The sequence below is a fragment of the Augochlora pura genome, chromosome 2, assembly GCF_028453695.1.
Source record: "Augochlora pura isolate Apur16 chromosome 2, APUR_v2.2.1, whole genome shotgun sequence".
Classification (NCBI taxonomy): Eukaryota; Metazoa; Arthropoda; class Insecta; order Hymenoptera; family Halictidae; genus Augochlora; species Augochlora pura.
Window position 1 is genome coordinate 8,270,317 of NC_135773.1, and position 20,671 is coordinate 8,290,987.

General features: G+C 43.8%; 1 protein-coding gene across 2 annotated transcripts in view; it reads left to right on the forward strand.

Moving 5' to 3' along the window:
• The first annotated feature begins 2,485 nt into the window (after nucleotides 1-2,485).
• LOC144477806 (uncharacterized) overlaps nucleotides 2,486-20,671 on the forward strand; it is a 61,137-nt gene continuing 42,951 nt past the window's right edge. Inside the window, exons 1-2 of one of the 2 annotated variants that reach the window (XM_078195547.1) lie at nucleotides 2,486-2,597; nucleotides 3,558-5,423. In XM_078195547.1, coding sequence (XP_078051673.1) covers nucleotides 3,606-5,423 — 1,818 coding nt within the window. In that variant the 5' untranslated portion in view covers nucleotides 2,486-2,597; nucleotides 3,558-3,605. The remainder of the gene's footprint in view (nucleotides 2,598-3,557; nucleotides 5,424-20,671) is intronic. The other variant, XM_078195551.1, reaches the window with a different exon arrangement.

A 20,671-nucleotide genomic window follows, 5' to 3' on the forward strand; every position in this document is an offset into this window, starting at 1 on the left:
ATATATAATATAATATAATATAGACTATGTAGAATATATATAATATATGATAATATACACTACACACAATATATATAATATATATGAACAACAAAAATTGCGCTAAAATTTTGCTCCGCCGCGCAAGGATCTCCCAATGTACACCGCGCCACAATATTTTCCGTCCTGATTTCCGCGTAAAAAATTGCCGAGCGGAGCTCATTCTGTCTGCATTACACTTTCATTAAGGTGGAGAGAGAGAGAGAGAGAAAGAAAAAAGCAAAAAAAGAAAGAAAAAAGAGTTCCAATCACGTCGCAACACGACGGAATCCGTAAAATGATCCATGACCCTGCCTCCGCCGCTCATAAGTAGAATATCCCCGCCGCGCGCGGGGCGGTCCCGTCCCCCCAGACGCAGATAATCAATCGCGAAAGTAAAATTTCCGAAGTGAGGCTGCCGCTGGAAACCGTGTTCGCCCGCTTTCGAAACCGACAGTAATTAATTGGATCCCCGCGGTATTATCAACCAGAGCATGAAAGAAAGACTTTCGCGGCGATTTAACATTCGACGACGAAAATTAATTTTCGATTTCAATGGCGACATCGAACAACCTCGGCGTTCTCCTCGATAGCCGCGATTTGCGTTCCGCGAGGCTTTTTCGAGAGAAGCGAGGGTCGGTTCGTTGAAAGATCGTCCCGCGATGCAAAGGGAAGCCTCCGCGAAACACGAAGTATCATTTATCAGGCAAAACCTCTCTTCCAGCGACGAATTTATTAAAGAATTACACGCGCTCTGGCTTCCGCGCGGATAATTACACGGTCGTTTACACGAGAAACAAAAGGCGGCCCCGGTTGCGCAACGACGATGCTGCTGCCGACAATTCCGAGCTCGAGTCGCGCGATTCCTGGATTAAAATAATAATTTGTAGTCAGTAAAAAATACAGTAAAGGAATCGAAGAATACGATATGATGTATTATGAATGTAAGTAGCTAAATGAGTAATTTTAATAATTAATTATTAGTTTAGCTTTAGTAATAAATGCTAATAAATGTAACTTTTATATTTCGATCAAGCTAAATTATCAAAAATGATTCGTTCACACGTTCATTATTAATTCGATTAAAAAATTAATATTTATTATAATATATTATATAAACTACATTTTACCAGGAAATATAAGACGCAAAAGAGTTAAAAGTCAATCGTCGTCAATATTAACTTTCTACTCTCAGTTCGATCAATCAAATTACTCAAATCGTGTAAAAATAGTTTATTAAACAATCTCGTACTCTGCATAGAAAAATACCAGATAAAAAGCCTAAGCCTAATTAATCACTCGTATCTCTAAAAAAATGAGTCCTCTGCAAGGTATTACATCGTCTAAGAATATTTGATTAAACAATCTCCAACCTTGCATAGAAAAATACTAAATAACAAACCGAATTAAAAATAACTCGTATCTCTCAAAAATTCAAATCCTCTATAAAGTGTTACATCGTCTAAGAATATTTTTTTAAACAATCTCCTACCCTCAATAGAAAACTAAAAAATAGAAAGCCTAATAAAAATGACTCGTATCTCTAAAAAATTCAAATCCTCCATAAGGTATTACATGCAATCGATCCAATACAGCAATCCGCAAAACCACCGTTCGCAAAACATTGGAACGTCGACGATCGCGGTATCGGCGCGCACAGCAATTCCACCAACAACGTGATCGGGCCGGCTGAAAAACTTTTACCAGCGCGCGACGGTCGCTTTCCATTCACAGGGCCATTCACACGCGGCTCCGCTTCGTGGAAGCTGCGCCGGTGGAACCCTCGCCGAGAGAGGCCGGGGCAGCGTTGGCGTAGATTCGGCAGGTGTACAGGTGGAACAGGTACGCTCTCGACGCAGTCCCTGTTTCGCTCGCTCGCTTCTACACGGACAGGGTCGCACACGAGAAAGCCGGTGAACGGTAAAGAACAGGTATTTAAATGAGAAACCGGATAGTCGATTCTACCTGGCTCGGTAGAGGACGCCACGTCCTCTCCTCTCGGCAAGTGCTTACGTGCCAGACGACTTCCCAAGACCCGTTCCCCCCCTCCGTCCGAACCCTCTCCGTCCTTCTCGCTTATTCATCGTCGCGCAGGCTCCCGGTCCTTTCACTCGCTAACGTGTTCACTTGTTCACTCGCACGTCCCACCGGTTGCTTATTTACCTACCCACACCAAGCCCAACGGGGAGTCTCCCTCCCTCCCTCTCTCTCTCTCTCTCTCTCTCTCTCTGATCTTCGTCTTCATCGTTGTAGCGGGCCCTTTCTCCGTCTCCCTCTCTTCCTCTCCTTGTCGCGCCACCTAGTCGCTAAGAAGGCTCGCACAGGTCTCTCTCCCCACTCTTCTCGATGAAACGACTCGACGCTCCCACTCCGCGGTCCCCCCCGCGCCAGGGCCCAACTTGGGGGCCGCTCCCCACCTTGCCAACGAAACTGCATGAGTAAGTGTCAGAGCCACTCAGTACAGTTACCGACGGCCCGTACCGTGAACGATCGCCGTCCCCGTCTCCGTCGTCTTTCGTTGACATCGTCGTCGAGTTCGTTCTACCATGCGCTCCGCTCGATAGACGTGTATGCGGTCAGTAAGTGTCCGAACACTTGTATCTCGCTCTCTGGATCAACCGCGCTCCCTTCTGTCTCTCGTTCTCTCGACTCCTCTCACTCTCTTTCTCTTTTTTGCTCTCCTTTTCGCTCCTTCTCTCCTTTTCGCTTTCTCTCTCTTTCTCTTTCCATCTTTCATTGTCTTTACATCTTTCGCACTCCTTCTCTATTTTACTCTCTCGTTTTCGCTCCCTCGTTTCTGCTCTCTTTTCTGCTATCCTCTCTCCGCCATTCTCTCTCCTCCCGGTCTCTCTCTCTCCCCCGGGGACAGATTTTCCGTAACTCGCGCGCGCGTTCGCAGGTGCGACTAAACGGCCCTCTCCGTCGCGAGATCGTCCCACGAGTGCCGTAAAACGCGTACCGATTGATCCTCTTCGCCGCGCGAGAACCTCTATCCCCGCGATAACGATCACCGATGCGTCGCGCTGTCGTCGCCCGGCTCGCCGCCGACTCGCCCGATTAAATCGCGCCGTTCTCTCCTCGCCTTTCTCTTCGAGCGGGACTGCGCCGATTCCCGCGGTCTCGAGCGTCGCCAAATTTTGTCCGCGGCTTCGAGAGTGACCGACGCGCCGGATCCAACGAGTTGCCATTGTTACGAGACGTGTTATTGATGAATCATTCGTTTGGATGGTCTGGAAGTCGTGACGCGTTCGATATCATTTTCGAGAGAACGGCAGCGTTCGCGGATTCGTTAGCTAATTCGTTAGCTAGGTCCTGTTAGGTCCCATTAACGTGGACGTTTCATTCATAAATCGCAGAGCCTCTGTTCGGTGTCTTCGAAGGGAAAACGAGTTCGGAGAGAAAGAGAGAAAGAGATAGAGATAGAGAGGAAGAGATAGAGAGCGAAAGAGGGACCAGAGCGACGAAGGAGCATAGAGAGAGAGAGGGCGGTAGTGGGGGGTTCGTAAAGAGAGCAACCGAATAGGCGGTTCGATCGGCAGGGCAGGTGTGGTTCCATGAAGAAGTGACAGTGGTTTTCGGATGTGTATATGGACGAGACCGCGAGGATGACCGTTCCACCGACACTGCCGGCGAAGGCCCAGGCCCGGGATGCGAGCCAGGTTGCCCGACAGACTGTGTCAATCCGGACTGTTTCCAATCCCACCACGGCCACTCTGAGCACCACCGGGGCCGGAGCAACGGTATTCGTCGGACTGGCCGCTCCTGGCGTCGATTCCGCGGCAGCCTGTAGGAGAAGAATCCCGGAAGTGCAATCCGCGAACGGCTACGGCAAGCAGACCAGCGCGAAGTCGTCCGCGCAGAGCCAGCAACAGTCCCTGCCCCAGCAACAGCAACAACATCAGCAGCAGCAACAGCAACAGCAGGCGGCTCACGTGGTTAAGATCAAGATCAATCCGGATGGTGACAAGAACGGCCGCGTGATCTCGACGGTACGACTGACCCTGGACGAGAAGATCGGCCAGGAAGCCGACGAAAAAGAGAACGGTAACGCGTGCGAACGTTCGAGCAAGCGTGACGGTGGTGTTGTCGTGAGTGCGACGAATCTGGTGAACGAGCAGCGGTGTGGAAGTGCCGGTGCCGGTGACGGCTGTGTGAGGATCAGTGTCGGCTGCAACGCGTTCGAGCACAACAACAACAACAACCCCAACAGCAACAACAACAACCCCAACCCCAACAACGTTAACCCCAACAACGCTAACCCCAACAATAACAATCATAATAATAATAATAACAACAACAACGGTACGAGCAACAACGAGAACAACAACCACGACAAGCACGACCGCAACAACACGGAGAAAGACATGGTGCACCGCGACAGCACGGACGCGTTGAATTCCGGCAGCAACCGGTCGAACGCCTGCTTCTATTACAACTACCAGAGCCCGTTAGCCGGGATGGTGATGTCCTCGGGCCAGTGCTCGCCGAGCGACACCCTCGACAGCGGCACCTGCAGCGACCTGGACGGCACGCCGCCGCCGTTGCCCAAGAAAAAGAACGCTAGCACCGTTCTGCTGTCGACGGACCAGCACAAACGCACCGGCAGCCTGACCAGCAGCGGCGCGGACGTCGACAGCGACGACAACGAGAGCAACATCAGCTGCGACTCGTTGAACGCCGGTGACCTCAGCGACGGGATTGTGGGTCGGAACGCGAACGGCGGCGTAGAGGGCGACCATCACCAATCGCTCGATTATCAAGAGCATCTGGGGAACGGTATCGAGGACCACGCCAAGGACACCGTGCTCAGTTTGAACCGGCTTCACCTGACGGCGGCCGTGGCGGTGGACGGTGCCGAGCACGTGGACCCGGCGAGCAAGGACGCAGCGCCGGCCGCCGCCGTGTCACCGGAAGTCGACTCGAATTCCTGCTCGTCCGCCGGATCGCCGAGCGTCTCGCCGTCGCCGTCCGCCGCGTCCACGTTGTCCAAGGCGTCGTCGACGCCGCGGATCAGGAGCCCGGACCCCGGCTGCGAGCCGAACGGCAAATCGTCGCCGGTGGTCAAGGAGTGCACCTACGAGGAGAGGAAGCAGGAGCAGGAGAGGCGGACGGTGCTGGAGTCGTTGAACAACGGCGACGCCGACGCCGCCGTGAATCCCGTGACCGGCAAGAAGTACGTGTACGAGTACGACAGGTTCTACAAGTTTCACGTGAACGAGCTCAAGGGGAACAATAAGGACGCGGGCAGGGGAATGGTGTTGGGGGACAAGGACACCGACGAATGTTTTGCCGGTTACAAGATCCTCGATAAGGAAGCCATACGGAGTGCCAAGGGAACTGTGCGCGGTGTCAAAAACAGGGTGCGCGCCGGCATCGCGACGTTTCTGCAGAAACCATCCTCCCAGGTCGGTGCACACACACACACACACACACACACACACACTATATTTTCTCGTCTCTCTCTCTCTTGCTCTCTGTCTATCTTCAAAGCCGTATTGTATACCGTATTCCGCTCGCAGCCGCGGCCGAGGAATTCCTGTTGCGTGCCAATTAACGGCCGATCCTGCCCGCCTCGGAATTCTAAACAGCTCGGCGCGAACACCGCGCTCGCGCGCGCGCGCGCGCCCGAGCTCGGGCAAGCGAATGAAAACTTTAAATTAGCCGATGTTTATCGGCCGCGAGAGACCGTGCCCGCTCGCGGAAGGCTATCCGCGCGTGGAACCGCGCGGCCCTGCCCGAAGGGGGGTAAAAATGGACGGGCCACTCGGGAACAGGTTCAAAGAACTGCGGGAAAAGGCGCGGGTCCGCAACTTTTCTTGTTAAATCCGCGATTCTCGAGGCACCTTTCTACAGCGAGTCCTGACGAATTTCAAGTCGATGCTGAGCTCAATTTATCTCGACTTTTTTATTATCATTATTATTGTTGTTATTGTTGTTATTATTATTATTCGCATGCACTACCTTTTTTTCTATGCTGTGTTGTCTCGACACAATTTTTATTTCTCGTATTCTTTTCACTTACGTTCATTTCTAAACTTTCATGAAAGAAGAGTAAAACTGTATTTTTATTTATAAGAAATTAATAATAATTATATTTAGTAGTTCTTGCTTAAAATCTTTATCACGAGTCTGACACGTTATTATAGTGCAAGGGGTTGTTATCTCTATTATTATCACTATTATTATCGTTTTATTATTATCACTATTGTTATCATATCATTATCATTATTATTATCATTATAACCTGGGGAATACACGGCCCACCCCGAGTGTCTTGTAGAAAATTTTTCCGCTTCCCTGCTTAAAAAAAAAATTATTATTATTATTATCACTATTATTATCGTATTATAATTATCACCATCATTCTTATCGTATTATCATTATCATCATTATTATTATCATATTATTATTATTACAACATACGTTTTGACAATTTTTATCGAAACAAGCCTCTTAACTTCAACAATTTCCAATGGAAAATTGCAAACCGAATTTTATCCTCAGAATAAAAAGTACCTCCTCGTCACAAGAAATAAGGGCACCTATTTGCCATAAGGGCGGCACTTGAGCCGGCTGAAAATTACAAGGTTCGTGCCTGTGAACGCGGTGGAAATGTTCGCGGTTGATTCATTGAGCGGTTGATAAGATAACGCGGCAACAATGAGCCATTTGTAACGAAACTAGTCGCTCGAGGGAAACGATCTCCTTCCGCGATAATTCGTTCAATAGCTTCATCAGCGTTGCCAACAGCGCAGTAGAAAAAATCTCAGATGTTCGTTAAACACGCGCGAGCAATTCCGCGGGGATTGTTTAAAACGGATGGAGCGGTTTGTTAGGGAAAAATCTGTAAAAATCTGTGGAAGCCCTGAGAAAGTCGCGCGCTCTTCTTGCGCACTTCTGCGTTCCTTCGCTCGCGCTGTTTGTGCGCTCTTCTTGCGCTGTTTGCGCGCTTTTCTTGCGCTCTTCTTGCACTCTTCTTGCGCTTTTCTTGCGCTGTTTGTGCGCTTTTCTTGCGCTTCTCTTGCGCTCTTCTTGCACTCTTCTCGCACTTTTCTTGCGCTTTTCTTGCGCTCTTCTTGCACTCTTCTTGCGCTTATCCTGCGCTCTTCCTGCGCTTTTCTTGCGCTTTTCTTGCGCTTCTCTTGCGCTCTTCTTGCACTCTTCTCGCACTTTCCTTGCGCTTTTCTTGCGCTCTTCCTGCAATCTTCTTGCACTCTTCTTTCACCCCTCTTGCGCTCTTCTTCTGCGCTCCGTCGCTCAACGCGTCACCGGGAATAAACAACGAGCATGACGCAACGATCATTGTTATCTAACCTCGCTTCCTATATTCCTCCTGCCGGCTTATTTATCCTATTCGCGCAGGTACTCTCGCGTGGCTTTTTCTTCTAATTGGTGACGCTCCGGGGCCTGCATCTCCTTCTCCGCTTCCTCGTCGCTGCAGCGTAACGCACTTTTAAAGAATCCGCTTCGCAACATCCATTATTGAATATACAACGAGGAAGCCTTTGTTCGAATGAATGAACCCGCTTCCCCGGCTACGTTGCCGGAGCGAGTACATTTTTAATTCCCTGTAATTATTTTGTTTACCTTGGCAGCGCGACTTCCGGTACACCTGGAGCACCTCGGGGATAACGAGGCATCTGCGCGCCGGCTTCGTTAAGAACGATTTTTTTTCGATGCGAGTTACTCGGCTCTCGATTTTAATCCGCTCGAGTGGCGCCTCTGGGGCAATATATTTATTTTTAAGAAAGGGTTGGAAGTTCGAGTGTTATTATATTGGATATTAGAATAAATTGTAGGAAATATATAGATACCTTAGGTCATCGAGAATATTAAAAGAACGAGAAATTAATATCGTTGTTCATTTGTTATTTGTCAGTTCAGTGTGTACTTACTGAAGCAATATTTAATTAAAAATTGGTCAACTATTATGAACAGAAGAAGCCTTATTTTACCACACATAAATGCAAGACCATCAAATTTCTACTTGCTTTAATCGCCATAACAGTTTCTAAGTGGCAAACACCTTAAAAATATGAATGACGTCCAAAATACCATCTCCATTTATTCGCCGCAAAATTCAATTAATCATTACCGATCCGTGATTGAAAATTTGCAAAATATATAGCAAAAGGTTGCAGAAAATAATAGCAACTAAATCACTAATTTAAAATACGAACTTGTTAAAATCTTATCCATTTAAATCTAACCTAAAAAGGCGACATTGTATCCCAGCCTCCCTAATTAAATTTGCAATTTTGGAATTAAAAGGGCGTCAACTATAAAGGGTTAATACCGTTTCACCTGGCGGCGCCAAGTAGCTGGATGCAATCTTGAATGTTAAAGGTCGCGAGCCGGCGATTCCTGCCCGATGGCGTCGCCGTAAAAGAGGGCTTGATTAGGTTCGCAGTTTAATGGAAGGAACGTCGGTCGCGTCAAAAGAAAACTAATGGCAATATTTAACATTCCCCGCTCGTATAACATTGTCGATGAATCCGCTGAGATAGTCCCATCGGCGAGAGCAGCGCATAATTTCCGCTCGCCATCATTTACGCAGGCATCTATCTATCTGGCAACGTTTCCATTAATTCGACCGCGTCGATGGGAAAAAAGCTTCGAATAACTGCGGGGCCAGCATTATCACGACTTTCTTTCTGCTTTGATAACAGCGTTACCTTTGTTACCGATGATGCACCAATAAATGCATCCAATAAGCAACGCGAATCTCAATGAAATATTGGAACATGTTACGAGAAATCGCTTCATCGCTTCTTCGATAATAATTATCGCTTTTTATACATATATACATATATACATAAAAAATTCAGATTACAGAATTTAAATTTATCGTGAATATAATAATAAATTAAAATCGATAGCTTGAGTGTATTTTTTATATAACTGTATCAGTAATTAATATTTGTTTAAAGATGTTGATAAGCGCTTGCAGAATGACCTTTGACTCCTAGAGTGGAAGTTACTATAACTAAAATTCGTGAAAAATGAATTTAAAAAATTCGTCACCAATTACTCAAAGTATTCGGGAAGGCGCATCCTCCGCGCAATGCTTTAGAAAGTAACCAAGCGACCATAATGCATCACAAGAAAGTGCGCACCGCAGCGAAATGTCACGCGATCTGTAATCAATCCAAGATGTATAACACAGCTGGAAGAAACGACGGAACTTTTCCAGCGTTTCCCGTATCCGCGGCCATCGAAATGCTACTGACCAAGATAGAGCGAGACTTGGTGGCTAGGGCGGTGAAAGGCATTCCCAAAGGTCAGAAGGGTACGGTGTCGAAAAATCTGCTTGTGGTCGGTCTAGATTCCGGCTGCGGAAGATCGAGTCCGCCGCGTTCGCGTCGATGGTTGTAAACGGCGAGCTTAAATGTGCATAAAGGTGCATAAAGATTTAGCGTAAAAGTGCATAGAGATCTAGCGTAAAAGTGTTTCATCCTTTTAGTATCCTTTAAGTGTTTCAATCCTTTTAGAAATGTTTGAAACACGTTTGACGAAGTTTGATCAAGTTTCGGAAAGAAATTGCAAGGATTCTGAAAAGCCTGATAAATAAGAAATTCTTTCAAAATTAATTTTCAAAAACTATCTTTTCAACAATAGCCAACGATATATTATTATTGTATTTTATTTTATTTTTTTTTATTTATTTTTTTATATTTGTATTTAATTTTCAAAAAATATCTTTTCAACAATAGCCAACGATATATATTATATATATTATTGTTCGGTACTAAGAGGGATAAAGAGCGCCAAGGTGCATAGAGATCTAGCGCCAAGGTGCACAAAGACCTATCGCCAAGGTGCTAATCGACGAGACAATAGTTCCTCATCCACGCCATAGACGCGCGCTGGTAGTCATCCCGCGCGAATCCCCCGTCATGCTAATCAGTCGTTGACACCGAGACCGGTTGACCAGCGAAGAAGGTCGCGTCGAACGGCCCCGCGCGAAGTTGCGCTCGTCTGGTGCACTTGACTCTGGCGGCCTCGCGAAAAGCGTTAGATGTACAGTTAGATCACCTCTCGTCGGTCGCTCGCGCGCGCTCTCAGGTGGGTGATCGGTTTCGACGACGACGTCGTCGATCGATGACGTCGTCGTCGGAGAGTCGTCCTCGGCCCTGATGCACCGTTTCCGGCGTTGCGCGCCGGAGCGTGCCGCGTAGACGCGACGCATCGGCGAATCGTATCGTCGATGCAGAACGAATCGACATAACGGTAGATCCGATAAAGCGATATTACGGCAACGAGCGGTGAACGAAGCTTCTCGGTGTCCTACCAGGAAACCGGTCTTCCGAGGGATCGCTACTCTTCTTCCGTGTATGCGCTTCCGAATTCCTCTGTGAGAGTCTTCGATCGCGCGCCCCTCTTCAATCCCGCGTCCTATTGTACAGGGTTTTCCAGTAAGGGCGGGTCATCGTCACGCTTCTTTCCCCGATTCGTGTCTCCGGAGAATTTCGGTGCGGCGACGCGATCAACGCGTTGCTGCCGCGTCGCTGAGACGCTTCGCTACCGCGGCCACGGCCGAGCGGAGTTTCGAGAGCTTCTCGGACCAAGAAGAGAAATCTGTGATTACGCGCGCTCCTTTTTTGTCGGGACGGTAAAAAGCGAGTCAACTTGTCGTGGTCCACTTGCAACGAAACTCATTTAGAGACCGGGCGGCCGAGGCGTAATAAGTGGTTCATTTGGGTACCGACTGGTTAACGCCCGCGACGCCTTTCTAACATTTGCTGCTACCTCGTAGGTGGACACGGGGACAGAACGTGATTAATAGTCATCGGTCCCTCTGATTAGGGGACCGGCGGCTCATTGTCGAATCGAGCTTTGATTAAAAATGTTTGCAGTGGAAATTGTGCCCAGGCCGAGGGGTTGATGAAGAAATTCAAATGTTGGATGGTGACGGTCTCTCTGATAGGTTCATGGTATTTTTATATTAAATTGTTGCGACATGAAAAAATATGTATGAGTATTAAGGTGTTGAGGAAATTATTAAAATTATTCTGAGAAGTATAGTAACGCGCTTTTAATACGAGTGCCTCGTCGATACTGATTTAATCGTTAATTAATTTTTCACTGAGTCTTGAAATTATTGTTTATTGTATTGTCATAATAAGAGTGAATGTTACTAGGTTTTTTAAAATTTAAAACAGTTAAATTAAGCTTTTTCTATGGAAAATTTTAACTATGTATTTTCGATTTTATTAATCTACCCTCGGACGGCGGAATATTTTGGTAATTATAAAATTGATTATAACGCTCAATAATTTTTCACAAAATTTATTATCAAGACAGACGTAGACTCGTTAATCTTTCTATTATTTTCAGTATAATAACGGACACGTAAATGGCCATTTAAATAGGTCACAATGGTCCAACAACAATAAATCGATGTTTAAATATTTTTGACAATATGTCAATTTTTAGAATTAACATACGTTCTTTAACTTCTCCATTCTGTGAAGAAATCAGTAAAAATCACGAACTCAGTGAGATCAATAAAAATATTTCAGAACTGTCCAAAGAAGATACTTAACTCCAAGCTTCGCGCACCAATGGCTATTTATCCTGAAATTACGACCAGTCACGGAATTACCCGAGCAATTTCCCATTTAGAAATTACCAAACAAAGTCAACTCGCCGCGCGTTTTAGAACGCCGCCGGTTTCGAAATCGTGTACCCGGGCAGATTAAAATCGTTTCCATTCGCAGCGAGTACGTTGTCCGATCGGTCGTTGTCACTCATTGTCAGACGCACAGCACATATTTTCAACCTGTACGTTTGACGCAACAAGAGAAGGCCGGGTGCGCGCGCGCGCACGGATTGTACAATATATATTCGCCGGTGAAGCGGCGGTAATGGCCGTTTACGCAACGCGGTTTCTTAAACCTTCCTTCCTCGCGCGAGCGCGACAGGTACATTTACGGGGTGCCATTTACTTAGCGACAATTTTCCTCGGTTTCTTAACGCGTTTCATTAAAGGGTAAAAACGGGAACGACGAGCGTTACGGTCAATGTTCTGACACAACGAGCACGCACCGCGCGGAGAAGAAATCTCTCTGCTTCTCTCTGTCTCTCTCTCTGTTAGTCTTTTTGCCTCTCTTTCTCTCTCTCTCTCTCTCTCTCTCTTAATCTCTTTGCTTCTTTCTCTCTCTCTCTCTCTCTCTCTCTTTCTCCTTTTTTACCTCTCTCAGTCTTCTCTCTCTTAGTCTCTCTCCTTCTCTCAGTCTCTCGCTCAGTCTCTCTACCTCTCTTAGTCCCTCTCTTTCTCTCTCTTTACCTCTCTCAGTCTCTCTCTTTTTCTCTCGTTACCTCTTTTAGTCTTCTCTCTCTCTCTTAGTCTCTCGCCTTCTCTTAGTTTCTCACTCAGTCTCTCTCTCTCTCTCTCTTTCTCTCTCTCTCTCTCTCTCTTTCTCTCTCTCTCTCTCTCTCTGTCTCTCTTGCGAACGATGTTGAGATTAGAGTAACACCATTGGTGGGGAAGGTAATCTGCCGGCGTTGCGACGCAACAGTACCGTTTTTGTCCTCGTGGAAAAATGGGAACGAAAAGTGCCATTCGTTCCTTCTCGCCAAGCAAAACCTCGCGTCCCTAAACATACTAAACGTATACTACTTCATCGGTACGTTCTTTCCATATTAAAATTCATGCAGTTTATTGTCCATATAGTCTTTCTCTTAAAGCAATTTTTATAAAAGCCATATTTTACTTTGTATTAGACGCTATATTTTATATGATTAATTGTGACTTGTAGAATCATATTTTATTTGATTAATTCTGATTTGTAGATTCATATTTTATTTGATTAATTCTGATTTGTGGATTCATATTTTATCTTCCAATTGTATTTCTATTCTTATTTATATGTTATCTGTTTTTATTTCATCTTTGCATATTGTATTTATTTGATTTATTTTGTTTGGAATATTGTTCTATCAGGTTGGAAACTATGAAACGGGCGCCGCAGCTGTGCACAGACTAAACGAAAACGCCCGTTTCATAGTTTCCAACCATTCAAAAATAGAACGTCGAGTATTAAAGCGATCGATTTTATTAGGTTGGAAACTATGATACGGGCGTCGTTGCTGAGCACAGACGAAACAAATACGCCCGTTTCATAGTTTCCAATCCAATATATCTTTACATCTTGGGAAAAAAATAAAAAATGGTAATGGAAGATTATATTAATTCCTGAACTCTTGATCTTAATTTTATAAATTGTCAGAATATGTTAGTGGTTCAATTTTCCAATCCAAACTTAATGAAAGTTTCTGAAACAAAGAGGTTCCTTCTGAACATAATTCCTATACGAAATAATTCGAAACATTCGCAAAATACGAGGTGTCACTTAAACCACGCGCACGAAACCTATCAAACAGCAATTAATCTTCCAGCATCCAAAAAAATCAAAGTCCCTCGATACATAAAGCTTGCTATACTCCACGTTCGAGTTTCCCGAGACTTTTCACTGGTTCCTTCTCCAACCTCGTAACGGTCCATCGTTGTTAACGATAATGCGATTTGGTTCCGGGATCGGGGTGAACGTTCGCAGGTCGGTTTAATTGCCACGATATTCTCATGTGCCAGAGAATAAAAGCAGAATAGGCGTTTCAGCAGCCGGTAGGTTTAATCTACCTGCGGATCAAAGCAGCCGGTGGAGGATCTCCACCTTCGGCCTCGCGAACGCGCGCGCGCGCGCACGGGGTCCTTAAACGATGAGAAAAGCTGCGTTAGGAAGTCGCGCGGCTTCTTCCGCGTGCTTTTAACAATACCCGAGCCAACACACTTTGATACACCAAAGGCTGACGCAACCGGAGAGAATGCACGTATATACACAGGCGAGCACGCACACAAGCACACGCAAGAGAACACGCGAGCACGCCGTCGTAATTTCCTGGTGCGCATTACGCGAGCCAAAGAGATGCATCGACGGGAAAAGAGAGATCCCAGCGCGGGCCCGCGCGGACGGCTGAACGCTATCAAACGTTATCGCCGGTATTAACGTTGATGTAATGTTAATGCCCGGCTCGTTACGAACCGCGGATCCGTAATCATCGCGATTATTAAGTTTCGCGCGAACGAATCGCCGTATTAAATGGAAAGTTACCGCGCGTCGGGCCGCCGACTGTACGCCGGCGATGAAAACAATCCGCTGCGCGCGGTCTGCCTGCTCGTCGGCTTCTCGTTTTAGCCTAATTAAACAGCGGACGCTAATTGGCGATTTTTATCGGCCGCAGAAACGGAAATCGAACGAAATTACGCCACGCTCGTTGATGGCAGCCATACCGAAAATCGAAATCTCGGCTTTCGTTACACTTCCGGCTGCGGTGTCCTCGTTATGACTCGTTTAGTATACTTTCGAGGATTTACAAGGTGGTAAAAATCAAAAGTCGCGTTTAGAATATTTTCGATGACTCTGTAATTATTTTATTTCTTTGAGAAGGCGATGTGGTTTGATTTTATATAAAAATTCGTCGTCTTGGTAAAGTTTTATAAAAAATCGAAGTTGTTATATATATTATAATAAAATATTATATTACATAATATATGTATTGTAATATTATATAATATAGTACTGAAAAATATTATATTATGTAATATATATATTATAATATTATATAATATAATATTTTTCAGTAAAATAATCTCCGACCTTTGTTTATTCCACTTAACACCGCCGATTTTTCTGCGAGACTTCTTTAAAAGCACGAATTTTAATATAAAATCGAAACGCGTCGTCTTCTCAAGAAATAAATAAATTATGGCAGCTTCATCGACGATATTCTAAACGCGACTTTTCTTTTGTAATAATACTATAATATATTTATTTATATTAATTTATATTATATTATAATATTATAGAATTTTATCATTTTTAATTTATATTATTTAAATGTATTCCGGACTAATCTAAATGTATTCCATTTTGAATATATTCCGTTAATAAAGAATAATAATAATTATATAGATAGGTCGTTAACGAATTGGAAATCGAACGGCGACTCTCGCGGCGGCCGTTAACGTTTTTGCGGATCGTTGTTCCGCCGATTCTTGCCGGCAGTAAATTGCGCAGGTCGTTTCCCTGTTCATTCTACAAGCTCATAAATGTCCCGGCGCGAATTCCTAAACAAGGTTTAATGCGGTTCACAAATCTACGCGCGGCGTATACGTTCCCCGCCTGTTCCCTTTTTTTTCCTTTCTTTTCGATGGCGGACACGAGTCGGCCGAACCTTGTCCGTTACATAAGAAATTGTTGTTCGCCTCGGTATAACCGCGTCAAATATATGTATAAGCTGGGCGCGAACGGGTTAGAGCCGAACGAAAGGCACGCGCGCGACGCTGCCCCGCGAAACGATTAACCAACGTTGACTGGCGTAATTAAAACGTCCGGGGACCTTTTAATGGTCGAATAATCCAGTTTCGGTATGCGCGCGAGGCCGAATTAAGGCGGCGAGACCGGGGCAAACTGGACGGCTCGTTTCGACGGCGACGAGAATTTAATTAGAATCGCCTCGTTAGGCGTTCTCGCGTGGCAACGACGAACGGCAATGAAAACTGTGATTTGTGGAAGAAGAGAATTGACGAGAGCCGGGAGACGGTCTTTTTGAAGGAGGAGAGCACGTGGTGGTAGGGTTGGTGTTGCAGATCGATGCTTTGATCGATGTATTAAGTATGAATATTATTTCGTCTTTTTATGTCGAAATAAAATTCTGTCTTTTTGCCACTGATATTAGTGAGCTTTTTTCTGTCTTTTTGCCACTAATAATAATGAGTATTTTCTGCCTTTTTGCCACTAATATTTAAGCGCTGAAGTAATTGCAAGCACACTATAAATATTAATTTTATTTCTCCTCCAAGAAATTATTCCAATTAAAAATTATTTAATAATTGCAACTGCGAAGATAAAAGTACTGCAAGGGGTTAATATCGCGCAGCGTCGAATCGGTGTTACTTTCCCGCGGCATCAATTTTTCGGCGCGGCTAATTCGCGCGACGCCGCCACATACACGCGCGCGAAGGCAAACGCATTCGCGCGCAGAAGGGGGAGGCAACCCACTTGGCTTTGCCCCCCTTCGATACCGGCGGCGAGGACGACGACGACCTCCTGACGAAGAAGGTGAAACGATCGATGATAAACGCGACAGAAACACGACCCACTTCATCGTCCACAGCCCAGTCGTCCACCGGCAACTTTCTTTCACCGATCGTTTCTTGGCTCTCGGCGCCGCGCCGCGCGGTGGTCCCAAATCAGGATTTAGCGGTGCAAAATCGATGTGTACGGACTCTGCCGAAGTGTTACGGGCTGCTTTCTTTCAAATATGTACAATTTATTAGGATTTTCTAGCGCGCGACAAATTTATCTGCATGGTGGTTAACGGGGACGCGATTTATCTGTGGGAGGAATGGGATAAAGAGGAATTTCTGGGTTTTATGTGTTTTGTTAGAAGTGTAAATTTATTGCGAGTACATGTTTATTTAAGTATATATTTATTGCAAATCGATATTTATTTAAGTATATATATCCTACAAGTAGATATTTATTTAAGTATACATTTGTTGCAAGTACATATTTATTTTAGTATATATTTATTGCAAGTATATATTTATTTAACTCGTGTTCTACACGATTGTAATAAATATCGGCAATTTACTCTGAATCTAATCTGAATTTAATCCAAAAAAATAATCAATTTACTCTAATAATCAATCGATTATTATACGAAGAAAAAATAATCAATGTTATCTTAATAAAAGATAACATTTCAATATTTTAATTAAGCACTCAAATCAAGCGTTCGTTATTCTAATTTAATAAATTCGATTGCTATTTTCACATATATTAATATCATACAAGAAAATTCTGAAACTCATCCAATAAATAAATGAATGAATAAAAAGTCTCTTTATCGATAAAAATCTTAAAAATTAATGATAAAAATCCTACATCATCAATTTTTCACTAATTGAAAATTTCAGACTCCATCAAGAAAAATAAACTTCAATAATTATTTTCAATTCTTAAATTTCTTAATAAATCTCTCCAATTATTTTTCCTCTATTCCTTGACATTTCAGCTTTAATTAAAAAATGTTTGGTTGCTCTACTAATAAAAGTCTGAAGTTTTCAGTAATTGGAGATTTCGGACTCCTTCGAGAAGAGTAAACTTCAATAAATAATTCCAAGGCTTCAAATTATTAACGAATCCTCGCAATTATTTTTCATCCGTTCTTTGACATTTCAGCTTTAATTAAAAAACGTTTGGTTGCACCACCTGTGCATCCATCGTTCTGCCGAATGTTTCAGCTCGCGTTTCGCCGAGACGTCTAGAAATCGACACTTATGGGCAGGAGAGACGGCATGTCGCGCTTCATGTTCTATTTCACCGCGATACTGTATTTGGTCCGCGGGGCAAAGAAAGATTCGTGTGCACTTTGGATGCCCGTTGCGGTTTTGCCTGCGTGTGTTTCTGAAAGGCGAAAACCGGGTCGATGGGAATTACAATTTAGTCCGCGGCGTTCGTCACGACTTATGTACTATATATCGCTGTCGAAACGGCCGCCGCTCTGCTGGGTCGATCTCGAGAGAATATATGCACGCCGCGGCGCGATCGAGCGCAGAGATCCATCTGTTGCAGCCAATGTCCCGTGCTACTTAACATTGTCGAGCCGAATGTGGCTCCTTAACAGTGGCAAAATGAACTGCGGTGATGTTGCAGCAGAGATGAGACGGAGGAAGGGAATTGTAATGTAATTGCGGCTGGATTTTTGTCGGGGTTCAACGCTGTGGTAGCAACAGGTGGAAATGAAGAAATTAAAATTGAGAGCAATTAGTACAATAGTTGAATGATAAACGGGGTAACTTTTAATTTTACTGTTGTCAGGGGTGAAATTTATGCAACAGGTCATGTTCTTCGTTTTAGGAGAATTTTTTCAGATTGGATTAATAATTAATTAGCAAACAAGGATTAGCAAACATTGAATATTGAGATTAAGATTGTAGAAATTAATTTATATCATTGGTTGATAGTCTATCTTAAGATTAAGGTAGATTTTTAATAGCTAGATTAAGGTAAAACGAGGAAACTATACAAAACACCTGATCAATTTAAAAGACAGCTAAAGTAGCTCAGGGAAGTTCAAGGAAGTTCAAACAAGTTCAAGATAGCTCAAGGTAGCTCAAGGTAGCTCAAGATATGTAGTTCAAGATATCTAGCTCAAGATAAGTAGTTTAGGAATGCTTGGAGAACTCTTGGTCGACTTCAAAGTAGCCTAACTTAATCTTCTTAACCCTAGAAATTCTAATAAATTATCTTTAGTGCAATCCATAGCTTCAGTAAATAATTCCTCAATTTTTAATAATTTTCAGTTTCGCTTCCAATGCTAATGCGATTAAAGAAAAATGCCTAAACATTATAACCTCGACAGGTTTATTGTAAATTTATTTTTACTTCACAAAAAATTTATTTTATTCAAAATAAATTATTTTCATTCAAATAAATAAAATAATAAAATTAGATCTAATTTTATTGTATAAATTAGATTAAAACATTTACCAAAACCTCAGCAGAGATTTATTTACTTATTTAGTTATTTCTGTTATTTCCGCAATTATTTGGATTTTCGAGATTTATTTACTTCTTTAGTTATTTCTGTTATTTCCGCAATTATTTGGATTTCGGCCACGAGTCCAACAAAACTCTGTGCGACTTGATGCAACGCAATGCAACGCGATGCAATACGATGCAACGCGACGGAACCGGCGCTGCAGGCAAAGGTTGAATGAACCGAGAGCTAGCCAATAATCGGAATCGTGCGAGTGTCGTCGACCTACTTGTCCCGCCGATGGCTTCCGCCTTTTCGTTCTTGTAATTCCTCTCCGTCCGAGGACGCCGCCGCCGCCGCCGCCGCGGCGGAGGAACCTCCGCGACGCGTTGCGACGCGGGGCGGTGCGCGGGCGCGCAGGTGGCGGCGAGACCGGCATCGTGAATTTCCCGGTTAAAGAAAACGCGATAGGCATGTTCGCGAGACAAATCGGGTGGGAAAAGAGAAAGCGGGTCAAAGAGGCCACCGTGGCGACAGGCGACGCCGACCGACAGCTTTAACCTCCTCTTGGATTCGTTCAACCTTCTCTTTGAACCGCTTATGTTTCGTCTTCTTTCCCAGCTGATGCTGATGATCAATCTCGCGGCTCCTTAACCCCTTGCCGTGCTATTTTCTTCAGAGTTACAAGAACGAGCACTGTTTCTACCGTGATCATTTTATTGAAGGGAAAGGAACGATATTTATTGTGTTTGACTAGATTCACTTAAATGGTTAACACGTTGGATGCTACGTCAGTTCCCAGGGACTGACAGTGAACCTTTCCGTTCAGGCAATCATAACCTGAAAAATCGACTTTTCGCATATATTATACTATACATATGTATACATACAATGTATACTCCTAGAGAAATTCATCCTTGAAAAGGTTAATTTCAAGAGACGTTTAATTACATCGAAAATGATAGCGTCGTGATAAGCCTTGCATCAACAGGATACTACTCTAAACTAATACTAACAAAGTACCAGTGGGTATACTAAATCACTGATACGGGGCACAGTTCTACTGTATTTGGAACAGGGGGAGTTTCTATCCGAAGCAAAAGCAAATATGCCTTGAGTAGGATCATTACTAGGATTACGGCAATTGACACATCTGTTCGGCGCTAATTATACCATATTTCCGACCTGTTCGTAACGATGATTTTACTGTTATTCCGGCGAAGTAGGTTTACGAGTGACGACGTGTGATTAGAAAGACTGGAGATGCTTCTAATCGTCTTTGGCGCCATGATTTTCTAAATGTGGACCGTTCGCTTCGAATCTGGTGTAAAAATAATTGTTTAAAGAAATTTGATATCGCGAAATTTGTGAATGATTTAGTGCAAGATTTTTATTTATACTTAGTTGATATTTAATATTCAAAATGTCAAGGCTTTATGCGATTTAAAATGTGGTCTACCTCCATTTGTTTAAAGAAATGTGGTACCACATAATTTGTGATTACAACCATTTTATTCACCAGATCTTTCGTCAAACAACTTTTATTATTTTAAACATTTAGAACAGTTTATTTTACAGGCCAGATAGTATAAAAATGAGGATAATTTAAAAAATTCCATATCAAAGTTTATTGATTCTAAACATCAGAATTTCTTCAGGACAAGCATCTATACATTAAAAATCTAAAAAATAGTGTAATGCAACAAATGGAGCATTCTTTGACTAAATAAACAATTTTTAAAAAAAGATATACAGTTCCCTATAATACTCGCTTTAAAAACCGACGATTCATACATACCAGGTTAGGGTGGTCCCTAACACATCAATCTACCATACTTAAAATGTACAACAATTTCTCCAACAACAGCGAAGTTGGAAAACAATCACCAATAAAAGGGTTAATTATCATTTCGCGAAGAAAGCTTTTCGAACATGGTCTTCGAGGGAAACCATCTTCCAGACTTTCTATAATTAACAACAATTATATTAATCACACGTGCGCGAAGTATCGTTAAAACAATCGCAGCTCTTCGTCAAGATGTATCTCAATGTTTTTTACGAGAAGATTGTTCTCCGATATCCGAACGTCTTGCTGCGGCGTATA